Source organism: Trichechus manatus, unplaced genomic scaffold (assembly GCF_000243295.1).
Source record: "Trichechus manatus latirostris isolate Lorelei unplaced genomic scaffold, TriManLat1.0 scaffold00077, whole genome shotgun sequence".
Lineage (NCBI taxonomy): Eukaryota > Metazoa > Chordata > Mammalia > Sirenia > Trichechidae > Trichechus > Trichechus manatus.
In genome coordinates this window covers 11,451,110-11,469,194 of record NW_004444013.1, presented here as the reverse complement: position 1 = coordinate 11,469,194, position 18,085 = coordinate 11,451,110, and the positions used below count along the sequence as shown (strand labels likewise).

Sequence of the window (18,085 nt, the reverse complement as noted above, 5' to 3'; positions counted from 1 at the left end):
GATTCTTTTCATTTCATTTGGGTCTGTTGTGATATTACCCATCTCATTTCTTATACGGGCTATTTGCTTCCTCTCCTGTTTTTCTTTTGTCAGTTTGGCCAGTGGTTTATCAGTTTTGTTGATCTTTTCAAAGAACCAGCTTTTGGTCTTGTTAACTCTTTCAATTGTTTTTTTGTCCTCTATTTCATTTAATTCTGCTCTAATTTCTATTATTTGCTTTCTTCTGGTGAGCAAGGGCTTCTTTTGCTGTTCACTTTCTATTTGTTTGAGTTGTGGGGTTAATGTTTTGATTTTAGCCCTTTCTTTTTGGATGTGTGCATTTATTGCTATAAATTGATCTCTGAGCACTGTAAAGCAGTATTTCTTAAGCAAGCCCTATAAACATTCCTGATGTGGGGTTGGGGGTTCAACTCTAGTCCTTGAAATGTAAAAGTTGACTATTTGGTTAGGAAGGAGATTAAAATCATCTCTAACTTGAAACCTTTTGAAATGTGAACATTGCCCATCTGGCTAGGAGGGAGTGAGTTAGGGCCTAGGCATTCCAAGGATGAACTGCCTGAGAGCAGTTAAGATAGCAAGATTATTTACATGAGCTAAGGCCCAGATTGCTACAGTCTTTGTGTCACAAGCAGTTAAAACTTTCACAGAAAGCCAGTTTGTCTTTTGTAAAAGTCAGAGGCAGGCTTCAAACCTAGTTGCAGCTTAATTTAAAATAGAATTTCAGTTTAGGTCTGGGATTAACCATTTCAGTTATGCCAAGCAGCCCCCATTTTAAGGTTTGCTTATTCATGGGAAAGACATGATAAGGCACCCCAAGTTAACACTATTTTTCTGTCTTTGGATTCCTTTAGCCCTCTCAGCAAGTGAAATTAACTGTGATTTTCTTTTAATAGAAATTTTGATTCAACAAACATTCATTGGTCACCTACTGTCATGATTCTTCAATTTTGGTACATGTAAGAATCACTTAGGGAGCCGTTTAAAATTCAGAGCCTTTGTACACAGATTTTCACTGCAGCACTATTTACAGTAACCAAAAGGTAGAAACCACCTAAGTGGCCATCAGGAGATGAAGAGATAAACAAACTGGCATATCCATACAATGGAGCATTATTCGGCCATAAATAGCAGTGAAGTTCTGATACATGCTCCAATGTGAATGAACCTTGAAAACATTATGCTGAATGAAATAAGCCAGTCACAAAAGAACACATATCGTATGATTCTATTTATAGGAAATATCTAGCATAGGCAAATATATAGAGACAGAAGATGGATTAGTAGTTACTAGGAGGTGGGGGGAAGAAGGAATGAGAGTTATTGCTTAAGGGGTACAGAGCTTTTTTTTGGGTTGATGGTTGCACAGCATTGAGTGTAATTTAATACCACTGGATTATACATTTGAAATGGTTAAAATGGCAAATTTTATGTTGTGTGTATTTTACCACAGTTAAGAAAACATGCAGAGCCTGTGGCCAGCCTCCTGAGATTCTGATTTCGTAGATTTGGGGTGGGGCCCAGGAATATGCATTTTGACAAGTACACCAACACCAGGTGGTCACTCTGAGAAACCCAGATACCCAGCTGCTGGGTAGCCTCTACTTTTGTTCTGATGAGGAAAAGTATGGTTTACTTTTATCTGAGAAACATATTTGGAGTTAAGGATCAGGCAGTAATTGGAGATATTGAATAGTGTTTATCTACTCCTGCTTTTTAAAACATCTGTATTTCGAATTACAGGCAGTCTCTGGGTTCCAAACGTCTGACTTACGTACAACCTGTAGTTACGAACCAACCCCTATAAAGCCTGTTATATTAAAAATCCGAGGTACATACAGTGGTTCTTAATAACAGATGGGCGCTACTTTGCAACATGCGTCGAAACATTATTATTATTATCACTGTATTATTATGCGGAAACCCTGGTGGCGTGGTAGTTAAGAACTCTGGCTGCTAACCAAAAGGTCGGCAGTTCGAATCCACCAGTCGCTCCTTATGGGGCAGTTCTGCTCTGTCCTGTAGGGTCACTATGAGTCGAATCGACTCGTCGGCAGCGGGTTTGGTTTTGATTTGGTATTATTATGTTAAAGATGTGTTAGTGTATCTGGAAATATTTCTTTTCATGTATTTTAAAATACAGAAAGGTACACTGTACACTAAGACAAACATTTGACTAACTGACGTTAGATACAAACCGTACCTAACTGTTCCAACTTACGTACAAATTCAACTTAAATACAGGTTTAGGAATGGAACTCGTTTGTAATCTGGGGACTGCCTGTACAACTAAATATATCAGGTTGTTACATTTTGCTGCTGCTTCATCGTTTGTTTAAGCCAGGTGCCTGGTGTTGAGTTTACAAGGGGAGATTTACCTGCCAATGCCCCCGAAGCCCTGGGTCTTCAGGCAGCACAGGTTCTTCCCCTGGGGACTCTATCTGGTAACCAGAGCACGTTCAGACAAGCCCTGAGAGTGGGGAATCAGTGCCTGGGAGCTAGTATTTGTGCCAGTTACCAGTGTACAAGGAGCCCTGGTGGTGCAGCGGTTAAGCATTCAGCTGCTAACCAAAACGTTGGAGGCTTGAACCCACCCAGCAGCTCTGCGGAAGAAAGACCTGGCGATCTGCTCCTGTAAAGATTACAGCCTAGAAAACCCTATGGGGCAGTTCTACTTTGTCGCATGACGTCGCTATGAGTCAGAATCAACTCCTTGGTACCCAACAACAACACCGGTTGACTGCCCAGCTCCAAATCTGCTTGGCTTTGCCCTCCTGGTGCAGTGTCAGACTTTGTCAGTAGAGGGCGCCAGAAGGACACTGCAGGGTATAGCAGGAGAAGGGGCTCCTCTCCTTGCTTCTCTTTTTCTTCCCCTTCTACAGTATAGCGGCCAGCCAAGTCATTGTCACTCACTACCAACATCGCTTTCTGGCACTCTAGCAAACTTCCTTGCCACCCAGTGGGCTGCAGCACCCCGACTCCAACAGGTCTGTATCTCCGCCTTGGTGGATGGGGAGCCTCCCCCAAGAGTTCCCCCTCTTTGGGCACTCTCCCTCAGCCCTAGAGGTCGTAGCTACTTCCTGTATTTGCTACTCTTGTATTTCTAAGTTTAGTAGTTCACCCCCTTTTACTAGTTTATAATACATTATTATAAATTTCCCCTGTTCAAATTACTAGTGTGGTTTTTGTTTCCTGACTGAACTCAGACTGATATAGAATTGGTACCACGAATGGTCCCAGGAAATAGACCCTCCGAGATAGGATTTTTCATGACCTTGGGCTTGAGCTCAGTGTTGAGCTCCATGCTAACATGAAATATTGTTAGCTGCTGTCGAGTTGATTCTGACTCATAGTGACCCTGTATGACAAGGTAGAACTGCCCCATAGGGTTTTCTAGGCTATAATCTTTACGGGAGCAGATTGCCAGGTCTTTTCTCCTACAGAGCTGCTGAGTGAGTTCAAACTGCCAGCCTTTTGGTTAGCAGCTGAGTTGTTAACAATTACGCCACCAGGGCTCCTTACTCGGAAATGGGACACTAGTAATCCATGGTGTGCAGAGGCAGCACGATTAATCACACTGTCACCTGTGCTGATTGTGATGGCGTGGCAGCTGAAATAGGTGCCTTGGGAGCCCAAGTGGCTGCCTTACTTGACCAGCAATGATGGTGACTGTAGAACTGTGGTGTGGGATGGTGCATCCTGTGGGCACTAGAGCGCTTACAGAAACGAAGTGGTAGCTCAAGTCACTGTCTGAGAACCAGCTTCCATGGCAACTTTAAAAGACTCTGATTTCTTGTAGCCACAGGGATGGTATTGATGAAGACCAGTTTTCACAAAATTTAATCATACAGGATGCAGAATTACAACCTCTTTCTCATGTGAAAGTCAAGAATGGTGTCTGTGTGTTGTCTGGACTCTGCCTTATGTTGTGTTTAATGACGTTTTGAAGCCACCCACCAGAGCATCCAGTGGGTGGGTCCTTCTGTCTCATTGCCCAGGTTCCATGCTGGGGCTGGCAGATAATAGGATTGGTGCCCAGTATTGGCAAACAAGTATTCTTTAAACTGTTGGTGGGAGTGTACCCTTTTACAGATTTTCTATCAAAATAAAAAATGTACACACGCAGTTCCACTTCTGGGGATTTAGCTTACAGAACTACTTGCATGAGTGAGCAGATTTATGTATAGGAATGTTTATTGCAGCTTTGTTTGTATTACTGAAATTGGAAACAACTCAAATGACCTTCAGTAGAGAATCGGTTAAACAAATTGTGGTATGATGAATTCTTATACGGCAGTTACAAAGAATGACATAGATCTATATGTATGGATCTGAAAAAATGTCTGAGATGCATTATTAAGTGATAAAAGCAGAATAGTACGAAGGATATTTCATTTTTTTGTTTGATTTTTTAATAATATTATGTTTTCAGTGAAGGTTTACACAGCAGTTTAAATTCCTGTTCAACAATTTCTACACAAATTGTTCAGTGAAATTGGTTACATCTTCACAATTCATGAACATTCTCAGCATTTCCTTTCTGGTTGTTCTGTTCCCAGTAATCTAGTTTCCCTGCCCCCTAACATTCTCATCTTTGTTTTAAAGTAGTTGTTGATAGTTCGGTTCTTTTTTTTTTTTTAACATTTTATTGTTGAGGTGAAAGTTTACAAAGCAGATGGGTTTCCCACTCAACAGTTTATACACAATTTGTTTTGTGACATTGTGACATTGCAAACCCCTGAATGTATCAGCACTTTCCCCTCTTCCTCTCTGGGTTCCCTGCGTCCATTTGCCAAGCTTTCTTGAACTTTGCTTTTGGGCAAATGCTACTGTTTAGGTCTTCTATTGTTGACTGTTCTGAGGTATACATTCCTTGCTGGAGTTACTGTTCGTTTTATAGGCCTGTCTATTGTATGACTATATTGTGATCTCCAGGAGTGATTTCAGTTCAAGTGTGAAGGGTGTCTAAGGGCCATAGTCTCGGGCACCAGTCTCTATCAGACCAGTAAGTCTGGTCATATTTATGAGTTTGAATTTTGTTCTACTTTTCTCTCCCACTCTGTTCATGACCTACTATTGTAGTCCCGGTCTGAGCAGTTGGTAGTGGTGGTAGCCAGGCATCATCTAGTTCTTCTGATCTCAAGCTAGTGGAGGCTGTGGTTCATGTGGTCCATTAGTCCTTTGGTTTTCTTTACTCTTCTTTGCTCCAGAAGGGAAGAGTCTGATTATTGTATCTTAGATGGCTGCTTGCAAGCTTTTAAGACCCCAGTTGCTACTCGCCAAGGTAGGATGTAGAGCATTGTATGGATTATGATAGGCCAGTTGACCTACATATCCTCCGAGATTATGGTGCCTATCACATAAGCCCAGTATGTCAGTTGTGCGACATGTATAGTTATGGCTAAGAAGTTTTCATTACTGTGTCTCCTGTGCGCACTATTGCATACATGGGTATATCTGCAGTATGTACGCATATATATGTACGTAGGTGTACTTCCATATGCCCTCCCACCTCTGTTCAGCTTACATATCTACCTATGTATCCACTCATACCTTATTGTTATTACTGTTTTTGCAGTATTGTATATGTATTAATATTTACCATTGTTGCCTTTTACTCTTTTGTACCTTTCTGTGTCTTCCTTTACCCTGATTAGGTTGTGCTGACTTCCCCCATATAGTGTGTTATCTCTCCCTTCACCAAAGTTAGTACGCGTCTACTGTCTAGTTAGTGGTTTTCTGTTCCCATCCCTCCCATCCCTGGTAACCATCAGAGAATGTATCTGTCTGTGTGACAACTTTTTCTTGACTTTTTATAATAAGTGGTCTCATGTAATAATTGTCCTTTTGTAATTGATTTATTTCACTCAACATAATGCCCTGCAGATTCATCCATATTGTGAGATGTTTCACGGATTCCTCATTATTCTTAAACATTGCATAGTATTCCATTGTGTGTATGTACCACAGTTAGTTTATCCCATTCATCTGTTGATGGGCACTTAGGCTGTTTCCATCTTTTTGCTACTATAAATAATGCTGCAGTGAATACGGGTGTGCATATGTCTATTCATGTCATGGCTCTTATTTCTTTAGGATACATACCTAGGAGTGGGATTGCTGGATCATATGGTATTTCTATTTCTAGCTTTTTCAGGAGGCACCATATTGTTTTACATAGTTATACCATTTTACATTCCCACCAGCGGTATATGAGACTTCCAAACTCCCCAGAGTCTCTCCAGCATTTGTTTTTTGTTTTTTGATCAGTGCCATTATTACTGGTGTGAGATGGTATCTTGTAGTTTTGATTTGCATATCTCTAATGGCTAATGATCATGAGCATCTCTTCATGTATTTGTTGGCTGCCTGGTTGTCTTCTCTGGTGAAGTATCTGTTCATGTCCTTTGCCATTTTTTAATTGGGTTTGTCTTTTTGTTGTTGAATTGTTAGAGTTTTCTGTAAATTTTAGAGATTAGACCCCTGTCACATATGTCATAGCCAATAATTTTTTCTCAGTCTGTGGGTTCCCTTTTCACTCTTTGGGAAAAGTCTTTTGATTGGCATAAGTATTTGATTTTCAGGGGGCTCCAGTTATCTAGTTTATCTTCTCCTGTTTGTGCTTTTTGAGTTATGTTTGATAGTCTATATATGCCATAAATTAGGGCTCCTAGGTTTGCCCTTTTTTTTTCTTTGATAATCTTTACAGTTTTAGGTTTTACATTTAGGTCTTTGATCCATCTTGAGTTAGTTTTTGTATATGGTGTGAGGTATGGATCCTGTTTCATTTTTCTGTGAATGGATATCCAGTTTTGCCAATACCATTTGTTAAAGAGACTACCTCTTCCCTGTTTAGTGGACTTTGACCCTTTGTCAAAGGTTAACTCTCTGTAGGTGGATGGTTTTACTTCTGGGTTCTCAATTCTTTTCCATTGGTCTATGTGTCTATTGTATCAGTACCAGGCTGTTTTGACTACTGTGGTTGTATAGCAGGTTCTGAGATTGGGCAGTGTGAGGCCCCTTACTTTGTTCGTCTTCAGAAATGCTTTACTTATCCAGGGCCTCTTTCCTTTCCATATAAAATTGGTGATTAGTTTTTCCATCTTGTTAAAGAATGCTGTTAGTATTTGGATTGGGTTTGCGTTATATCTGTAGATCGCTTTGGGTAGTATTATCATTTTCACGATGTTAAGTCTTCCTACCCATGAGCATGGTTATGTTTTTCCATTTATGCCGGTCTCTTGGTTTCTGGCAGTAGTGTTTTGTAGTTTTCTTTGTATAAGTCTTTTACATCCCTAGTTAGGTTTATTCCTGAGTTATTTTATCTTTTGGGGGGCTATTGTAAATGGTATTGTTTTCCTGATTTCCTTTTCAGAGTTCTCTTGGTTAGTGTAGAGGAAACCAACTGAATTTTGTATGTTAATCTTGTACCCTGTCACTTTGCTAAATCTTTCTATTAGTTCCAGTAGCTTTCTTGTAGATTCTCTGGGATTTTCTTTGTATAGGATCATGTCTTCTGCAAATGGTAATAGTTTACTTCTTCCTTACCAATTTGAATTCCTTTTATTTCTCTGTCTTGCCTGATTGCTTTAGCTAGGACTTCCAGTACAATATTGAATAAAAGTGGTGATAAACAGCATCCTTGTCTAGTCCCCGTTCTCAAGGGGAATGCTTTTAGTCTTTCTCCATTGAGAATAATGTTGGCTGTTGGTTTTGTGTGTATGCCCTTGATTATGTTTAGAAATTTCCCTTCTATTTCTATTTTGCTGAGAGTTTTTATTAAGAATGGATATTGGACTTTATCAGATGCCTTTTTTGTATCAGTTGAGATGATCATGTGATTCTTTTCCTTTGTTTTATTTATGTGATGAATTGCATTGGTTGATTTTCTAATGTTAAACCATTGTGCATACCTGGTATGAATTACACTTGGTCGTGGTGTATTATTTTTTTTATATGCTGTTGAATTCTCTTGGCTAAGATTTTGTTGAGAATTTTTACACCTATATTCATAAGGAATATTGGTCTGTAATTTTCTTTTTTACTGGTATGTTTGCTTGGCTTTGGTAGCAGGGTTATGCTGGCTTCATAGAATGAAATTCAGGAGTATTCCTTCCTTTTCTATGTTCTGGAATAGTTTGAGTAGGATTGGTGTCAACTGTTCTTTGAAGGTTTGGTAGAATTCTCCTGCGAAGCCATCAGGGCTGGGGGCTTTTTTTTGTTGGGAGTTTTTTTCTTCTTAAGATGTCTTCAATTTCTTCTTTTGTTATGGGTCTTTTTAAATTTTCTGTTTTAGTTTGTGTTAGTTTAGGTAGGTAGTGTGTTTCTAGAAATTTGTTCATTTCTTCTAGGTTTTCAAATTTGTTGGAGTACAGTTTTTCATAGTATTCTGTTGTGATGTTTTTTATCTTGGTTCTGTTGTAGTGTCACCCATCTCATTTGTTATTTTGGTTATTTGCATCTTCACATTCTTTTCCTTTGTCAGTTTGGCCAGTGGTTTGTCTATTTTATTGATCCTCTCAAAGAACCAACTTCTAGTCTTGTTGATTCTATCTGTAGTTTTTTTCTATTTCATTTATATCTGCTCTAATCTTTATTTCCTTTTTTATGGTGACAGTGGGCTTCTTTTGCTGCTCTTTTTCTATTTGTTTGAGTTGTAGGGTTAAGCTATTGATTTTGTCCCTTCTGTTTTGATGTGTGCATTCATTGCTGTGAATTTTTCTCTAAACACTGCTTTTGTTCTGTCCCACGGGTTTTGGTATGTTGTGTTTTCATTCTCATTTGATTCTAGGAATTTTTTTTTTATTTCATTTTTAATTTCTTCTGTTATCCAGTGGTTTTTCAGCAAGGTGTTATTTGTTTTCCATGTATGTTTTTAAATTTGTTTATTATTACTATTTTTAACGTAAAGACAAAGCTCTGGAAGGATACACACCAATTTATGTTAATAGTAGTGTTGTTGTTAAGTGTTGTCTAGTTGATTCTGACTCATAGCAACCTTATGTGACAGAATAGAACTGCTTCATAGAGTTTTCTAGACTGTAGTCTTTATGGGAACAGATAACCAGTTCTTTCTTCCATGGAGCCGCAGGGTGTGTTCAAACCGCCAACCTTTTGGTTAGCAGATGAGCACTTAACTGTTGCGCCACCAGGGCTCCATGGAAGGATATACTGTACACCAATTTGGTAATAATAGTAGCTAATGTTGTCTTGGAAAGTTGGATGAATAAATGAATAATGCTTTCTTTAGAAAGTGGGATTATTAGGGACTTTCTGTATTTTGTGTTATTGTCTGAATTTTTTATTACAGTGTTTTGTTTTATAATCAGAAATCAATCTTCTAAAATGCCTTATAATTAATTAGTGTATTCTCTGCCTGCAGTAAAACGATGTTTGCAGAAATGGAAATCATTGGTCAATTCAACTTGGGATTTATAATAACCAGACTGAACACGGATATCTTCATAGTGGACCAGCATGCGACAGATGAGAAATACAACTTTGAGATGCTGCAGCAGCACACCGTTCTCCAGGGCCAGAGACTTATCGCGTGAGTTCATTTCAGCGTTCCGAATTTTCAGTGTAGTTTCACTCAAAAAATTTAACATCTAATAGTTTATATGCGTGTCTGTCTGTAATAGTTTTTGGTTGTACATAAGCAGCCTCAGCAGGTACTTTTTTTTTTTTGTCGTTGGTGTAAATAATTAAAGCAATTTTTATAGTACATAAAAATAAAACAAACCCGTTGCTGTCAAGTTGACCTCAAGTCACGGTGACCCCATGTGTGTCAGAGTAGAGCTGTGCTCCATGAGGTTTTCAGTGGCTGATTTTTCAGAAATAGATTGCCAGATCTTTTTTCTGAGGTGCTTCTGAGTGGCACCTCAAACCTCCAACCTTTTGGTTAGTAGCTGAGCATATTAACTGAATGGGAGTTCCACAACACTTAATCATGCTCATAAGAAACCTGTACATAGACCAAGAGGCAGTTGTTCAAATAGAACAGGGGAATACTGCGTCGTTTAAAGTCAGGAGAGGTGTGTGTCAGGGTTGTATCCTTTCACCATACTTATTCAGTCTGTGTGCTGAGCAAATAATCTGAGAACCTAGACTGTCTGAAGCAGAATGCTGCATCAGGATTAGTGGAAGACTCATTAACAACCTGCGATACGCAGATGACACAACCTTGCTTGCTGAAACTGAAGAGGATTTGAAAGCACTTACTGATGAAGATCAAAGACTGCAGCCTTCAGTGTAGATTGCACCTCAAAATAAAGAAAACAAAAATCCTCACAACTTGACCAGTAAGCAACATCATGACCCAAACCAAACCAAAGTCATTGCTGTCGAGTTGATTCTGACTCATAGCGACCCCATAGGACATAGTAGAACTGCCCCATAGGGTTTCCAAGGAGTGCCTAGTGGATTCGAACTGCCAACCTTTTGGTTAGCAGCCATAGCTCTTAACCACTACGCCACCAGGGTTTCCAACATCATGACATGGAGAAAATATCGAAATTGTCAAGGATTTCATTTCACTTGGATCCACAATTAGCACCCATGGAAACAGCAGCCAAGAAATCAAACAACGTATTGCATTGGGCAAATCTTCTCCAAAAGACCTCTTTAAAATGTTAAAAAGCAAGGATGTCACTTTAAAGACTAAGGTGTACCTGACCTAAGCCATGATATTTTCAGTTGCCGCATATCCATGTGAAAGCTGGACAATGAATAAGGAAGACCAAAGAAGAATTGACACCTTTGAATTATGGTGTTGGCAAAGAATATTGAATATACCATGGACTGCCAGAAGAATGAACAAGTAAGTCTTGTAAGAAGTACAGCCAGAATGCTCCTTAGAAGCAAGGATGGCAAGACTTGTCTCATGTACTTTTTGGACATGTCACCAAGAGGGACCAGTTCCTGGAGAAGGACATCATGCTTGCTAGAGGGTCAGCAAAAAAGAGGAAGACCCTCGACGAGATGGATTGACACAGTGGAGGCAACAATGGGCTCAAACATAACAACGATTGTGAGGATGGTACGGGACCGGGCAGTGTTCATTGTATTGTACGTAGGGTCGCTATGAGTTGGAACCGACTTGACAGCACCTAACAACAGCAACACAGATTGCCAGGCCTTTCTTCTGAGGTGCCTCTGAGTGGCCTCGAACCTCTAACCTTTCAGTTAGTAGCTGAATGCATTAACTGTTTGCATCACCCAGGGATTCCTACGTTACTGTTGTTGTGTGCTGTCAAGTTAGTTACAACTCATAATGAACCCATGTGTCAGAAGAGAACTGCCGCATAGGGTTTCCTAGGCTGTAATCTTTATGGGACCGAATTGCCAGGTCTTTTCTCTTGCAGAGCTGCTGGTGGGTTCAAACTGCCGACCTTTTGGTTAGCAGCCAAACAATTAACCACTGCGCCACCAGGGCTCCTTTAGGGACGCCTATAATACTTAGTATTTATAGTCCATAGAATTTATGTTCAGGAAGACGTCATCAGGCTGTGTGTCGGTCCTCATCTGTTAGTGAAGCTCAGTGGATACATTGTCATTGCACAATATGAAATTTCTCTGTCTTTTGCCAAATTGACTGTTTCACACTGACCACGTTACCAGGTGGTCTGATGGTACGTCATGCAAAGCAAAAGTCTTTTCTTAAGCAAAGAAATGAGAAGAGATCATGGATGTTCGGTCGGGAAATTAAACTACATGGGAAAATAAACTTGAATCCCAACAGAAGTAGACCCCAGTATGAAGAAATGGTTCATAAAGCAGCCACTCAGCTTGGAGAATGTGCCTGCTTTACTGAGTAATTTATTTCCTCTGGAATGCATTAATTGTTGTGATTTTCAGTAGGAGTAAATAAATGGTAATAGTAAAGACATTTAGTAAGTTCCCTTATAATACTAGAATATTCCTGCCCTTTTATTTTTTAGCCATTTTGCATAAATAAGGTCTAGTTTTGTGGTGTTTCAAGTTGACCCAGAGAATCCCAAGACATTTTGGATCCCAGAGGGACTGCATGTCAAGATTTGAAGATCGAGACCAGCATTCTGTCCTATCCTTTAAGGCCTTTCCTAACCCTTCTCCCCTTCCTTCCTATACTTGAGCCTCTCTGGCCGTCTTTCATTTTCCCTTGACAAACCCCATGAAGTCCTACATGTCCATTCAGAAGGACGAAGTAGGACTATATGGATAGCTCTGGAAATCCCACAGGTCCAACATAGGGCCTTTGCCTAAACCGTTCTTTACCTGGAAACTTGTCCCCCTCTCCCCATTACCTAACTAACTCCGACTCACCTCCAGGTCTCAGGCTAGAGGTCACTTCCTCAGACCTTCCCTGACCCCATCTCCAGGTCCAGTCTCACTTGTTGTGTGCTGTTAGTGTGCTGGGTGTCTTTTCTTCCTCTCACTATAGCTTGTAATTATGATTTACTTATATGACTGTTTGACTGATGTCTTTCTTCCCCACCAGATCTACTTGTTCCATGAGGACAGAGACCCAGTCTGTGTTTGCTCACTGTTTCATCAGCTACCTTTCACAGTGTCTGTCTTGTGAAGCACCATTAGTTCTGTGAGGGCAGTGACCCAGTCTGTGTTTGCTCACCATTCTGTCGCCTACCTTTCGCAGTGTTTGTCTTATGAAGCACTCAGTAAATCCAGGAAGGGAGGCTGTGATGGTTAAAGTTGTGTGTCAACTTGGCTGAGCCACGATTCTCAGTGTTTTGGCAGTTATGTAATGATGGTGTTTGGCAGCTATATAATTGTCATGGACTGAATTGTGTCACCCAAAAATATCTGTCAACTTGGCTGAGTCATGATTGCCAGCATTGTATGATTGTGTACCATTTTGTAATCTGATGTGATTTCCTTATGTATTGTAAACTCTATCACTATGGTGTAATAAGATGGATTAGTGGCAGTTATATTGATGAGGTCTATGAGATAGATAGTATCTTAAGCCAATCTCTTCTGAGATATAAAAGAGAGAAGCAAGCAGAGAGATACGGGAACCTCATTCCACCAAGAAAGCAGTGCCGGGAGCAGAGCGTGTCCTTTGGACCTGACGTTCCTGCGCAGAGAAGCTCGTAGACCAAGGGAAGACTGATGACATGGACCTTCTTCCAGAGCTGACAGAGAAAGACTTCGCCTGGAGCTGATGCCCTGAATTTGGTCTTGTAGCCTGCTAGACTGTGAGAGAATAAATTTCTCTTTGTTAAAGCCATCTACTTGTGGTATTTTTGTTATAGCAGCACTAGCTGACTAAAACAGTAATAATGTAGTTTGGCGGTTATATAATGATGTAGTCATCCTCCGTGATGTGATCTGATGTAATCAGCCAATCCGATGTAAGAGGATTTTCCATGGGGTGTGGCCTGCATCTATATGTGGACATTCTGGCAAAGCTTACTTGCTTGCCCTGGATCCTGCATCATCATCATCTGAGCTTAGGTTCCTGGGACTTGAGCCAGCAGACTGCTGTATTGCCTGCTGATCTTGGGATTCATCAGCTTCCACAGTCTGTGAGCCAGCAGCCTTCTGTCTGACCTGTCGATCTTGGGTTTGTCAGCCCCTGCACCTGTGTGAGTCAGGAGAAGCCTCCAACCTGATGCCTGACCCAAGGATTTGGGACTTGCCATCCTCCACAACCACGTGAGCCATTTCCTTGAGATAAATCTCTATACATGTTGCTGATTTTGCTTCTCTAGAGAACCCAGCCGCCACTGTGCGTCTGCCAGTTTGTCATACTGTGGTGACTTTCGTGTTGCTGTGATGCTGGGAGCTATGCCAGTGGTATTTCAAATACCAGCAGGGTCACCCATGATGGGCAGACTTCAGCAGAGCTTCCAGACTAAGACAGACTAGGAAGAAGAACCTGAAGGTCTGCTACTGAAAATATTGGCTAATAAAAATGTATAGATAGCAGCAGAACATTGTCTGATATGGTGCTGGAAGATGACCCCCTCAGGTTGGAATGCACTCAAAATATGACTGGGGAAACGCTGCTTGCCCTAAATAGAGTCGATCTTAATGACGTGGATGGAGTCAAGCTTTCGGGACCTTCATTTGCTGATGTGCACGACTCAAAATGAGAAGAAACAGCTGCAGACATCCATTAATTATCGGAATGTGGAATGTACGAAGTATGAATCTAGGAAAAATGGAAGTCATCAAAAATGAGTGCTGCCCCTTGGAAGCAAGGATGGTGAGATTTCATCTCACATTGGACATGTTATCAGGAGGGACCAGTCCCTGGAGAAGGACATCATACTTGGTAAGGTAGAGGGTCAGTGAAAAAGAGGAAGACCCTTGACAAGGTGGATTGACACAGTGGCTCCAACACCAGGCTCAAACATATTAATGATTGTGAGGATGGCTCAGGACCAGGCAGTGTTTTGTTGTTGTACGTAGCATCGCTGTGAGTTGGAACCGACTCGACGGCACCTAACAACAACAGAAACAAAGAACTCAGCCTAAGACAGAGGCCTTCGGTGGTGCAAACAGTTGTGCCCCACTGGTAACAAAAAGGTTGGATGTTTGAGTCCACCTTTAGGTGCCTCAGAAGAAAGGCCTGGAAATCTACTTCTGTAAAGGCAGCCATTGAAAACCCTATGGAGCACAGTTCTACTTTGAGACACATGGGATCACCATGAGTCAGAATCAACTCATCAGCATCTGGTTGCTTAAAATCCAGGAGGAGAGATCGGTGGATGGATAAATGATGCAGGCTGAGGAAGGAGCAGGATAGCAAAACAAAACATATTTATTCTGCTTTTAAATGCCTATCGTGGCCTAACTCAACTTTTCAAATCATCCTTACTGTAAGGAGGAAAAATGGTGTTTTTTATGTTATTGTATTAAGGAGATGATCCAAAAAAAGGCCAGTTCAGCAGGAAAGATGGCAGAAAGCGAAAATTGTTTCTGCTGCTACTTCTTCTGGAAAGAATTTAGAAAATTAAAAGGAAACTCCCAGAAAGTTGTGTGACAGGAAGGGCACTTAGCTGAATAGAGTGTAGGTATTCACTTTGCTTTTTGGAATGAATTCAAAGTATCACAGTGTTGTTTTACTTTTGTTTCTGCTTTATAGTGAAATGTTTGATGTCAAGATACAGGTTGACTTTTCTCTGTTTTTCAGACCTCAGACTCTCAATTTAACTGCAGTCAATGCAGCTGTTCTGATAGAAAATCTGGAAATTTTCAGAAAGAATGGCTTTGACTTTATAATTGATGAAGATGGTAAGTTAAATTGAAGACTATATAATCGTGTCTTTTTAGAGCTGGGAACAATCTTCGAGGTCGTAGAGATCAGTCTCTTTGTGTTATGTAAGACATGAAAGAGCTTCCCAAAAAAAGCATTTTGTTTCTGGCTTCTCTTTCAAATGTTCAGTACAGTTAGTATTCAAATGAAATGTGTTTTTAAAATAGACTTTATTATTTAGAGCAGTTTTAGGTTTACAGAAAAATCGTGCAGAAAGTACAGAGTTCCTATGCCCTCCTAACCCCCCTGCGTATCTTTGCTCTTTGCATTTTTCAAATAACAGACTGCTCCCGGAATTTTGTTCTTTTAGCTCCGGTCACTGAAAGAGTTAAGTTGATTTCCTTGCCAACTAGTAAAAACTGGACCTTCGGACCCCAGGACATAGATGAGCTGATCTTTATGCTGAGTGACTGCCCTGGGGTTATGTGCCGACCTTCCCGAGTCCGGCAGATGTTCGCCTCCAGAGCCTGCCGGAAGTCTGTAAGTACAGGAGAAGGACTTGCCTCTTCCAGGCCTGGAAGGTTCCCTCTAGCTCATAGTCCACACAGGTTTTCAGTTCAGCTCCTGATTTGGTCAACGTTATTAAATGCCATTTAAAAAAAAAAAAAACTGACTAAACTATTTGCTGTCAATTCACCTCTGACTCACGGTGACCCCTTGTGTGTCAAAGTAGAACTGTACACCATAGGATTTCTAAAAGTAGATTACCAGGCCTTTCTTCCAAGGTGCCTTTGGATGGATTCAAATCACCAACCTTTCAGTTAGCATCCGAGTGCTTAACTGCTTGTGCCACCCAAGGACTCCACTAAGTGTCATAGGCTGTTGTAGAACCACGTCGTTCTCTTTCAGTATAACACGATAACTCAAATTGTCTGACCTTTCACCTCTAACCCATAATTACTGATGTTTCTTCCTTCCCTTAAGCAGTATTCTATCTTTGAGCTTTTGTTTATTCTAACATAATTAGCTCTTTATGCATAGTATTACTTTCTTGTGGATGCCCTAACAATTTACTACAAACTGGGTGGCTTCAGACAACAGAAATGTATTCTCTCACAGTTCTGGGGGCCAGAAGTTGGAAATCAATGTGTCAGCAGGTTTGGTTCCTTCTGGAGGTTCTGAGGGGCAGTCTGTTCCATGCCTCTCTCTTTGCTTCTGGTGGCTTCTGACAATTTTTGCCGTTCCTTTTTATGGGCTATTTTCATTCTTCACTATCTAAAGCCAGGAAGATCATTCACTTCTTTCAAGTTACTTGCTGTCGAGTTGATTCCAACTCATGGAGACCCCATGTATGCAGAATAGAACTATGTTCCATAGGATTTTTAAGGCTGTGATCTTTCGGAAGCAGATTGCTAGACCTTTCTTCCAAGGTACCTGTAGGTGAGTTCAAACCACCAACCTTTTGGCCAGTAGTTGAGCTCTTAACAGTTTGCTCCATACAGGGATTCCCAATCCTTGGCATTCCTTAGCTTATAGATGCATTGTTCCAATCTCTGCCTTCTGTGTCACTGGGCCTTCTTCCCCCGTGTGTCTGTCTGTCTGTCCTCCTCTTTTATAAGAACACCACTTATATTGGATTACATCCCACCCTACTCCACTGTGACCTCATGTTAACAGATATCTCCAAAGGCCCTAGTTCCCAAAAAGGTCACATGCACAGGTACCGGGGTTAGGACTTCAGCATGTCCTGTTAGGGACACTGTTCAACCCATAACATACACATTGTTCATCTATGAGCCTTACGGATCTTATAAAGGTGGCTGCTGGACCTAATCCCGCTGTACCAGATGCTGCAGCATCCCTTCAGCCAGCACGGGTCTCTCAGGGCACCCTGGGCCAGGTATTGTGCAGGTGGTAGCTATTTATGGTTGGTGCTGAGCTTGATGTTACAGTAATGCACAGAAAGTGAATCTGTATCACCTGGGCAATCGAAAATGCCCTTTCTTCATGCATTCAGCATATATCCCTTGAGCGCCTGTCGTGTGCCCCACAGTGTTCTGGATCCTGGGACAGAGGGAACAAGACAGGTCCTTCCCCCTGTGGAGCTTACATTTTAGGGGAGAAATAGGCATGAGCAAAAATAAATAATGATTTTAGATACCGGTAAGTGCAATGAAGATATTAAAACATAGTATTGGGGTAGGGAATGGCCGCTAAGAAATGGGGTAAGTGAGGGAGATGGGAGGTCAGCAGGGGACATTTGGCCTAAGCCTGAAAGGTAAGTGGAACCCTCTTAAGAAAGAGCAAATACAAAGGCTTGGGGTGTTTGAACTAAGACAGAGGCTGACCTAAGTGTAGTTGGTTCGAGGGAGTTTGGAGGTGGTCAAGGAAAAAGATAGGACCAGGAGCCAGCAGTAGTGCACAGTAAACCATTGACTGGGGCCATGGGCACGCGAGAGTTGGTCCTCCACAGCGGGAGGTCTTCACAAAGGGACCCACCAGAGGGGAAGGGGACATGAAAATCCTGGTGAAGAGGAGGAGTTGGGGGGTTGAGGGGGAGTGCCCACTGGCGATGCCCTCCTGCAGCAAGGTGGGGAGTCAGGGTGGAGAGCACCAAAGGACAGCAGCTTACTAGGGTTCTTGTGACCACGGGGTTTTATCTTACCAAGAGCTAGCAGACTGGAGGGCAGTTTCATGAGGTAAGTAACGCAGACAGGCTCTGAGTGGCTAAAAACTTGCTTATTTCAACTATTTTTTTAAAAAAATGATACGATGAGGGTTATTTACTAACTAGATAGTAGATAAGAATCATCTTAGGCAAAGGGAAGGACAGCACACACTACAGGGGAAGTCAGCACAACTGGACTAAACCAAAGCTAAGAAGTT

General features: G+C 41.3%; 1 protein-coding gene across 3 annotated transcripts in view; it reads left to right on the top strand.

Moving 5' to 3' along the window:
- Nucleotides 1-18,085, top strand: part of PMS2 (PMS1 homolog 2, mismatch repair system component) — a 65,626-nt gene that overhangs the window by 40,696 nt on the left and 6,845 nt on the right. For all 3 annotated transcript variants that reach the window (XM_023735344.1, XM_023735343.1, XM_004380817.2), the window contains 3 exons: nt 9,380-9,547; nt 15,137-15,237; nt 15,570-15,739. In XM_023735344.1, coding sequence (XP_023591112.1) covers nt 9,380-9,547; nt 15,137-15,237; nt 15,570-15,739 — 439 coding nt within the window. The remainder of the gene's footprint in view (nt 1-9,379; nt 9,548-15,136; nt 15,238-15,569; nt 15,740-18,085) is intronic.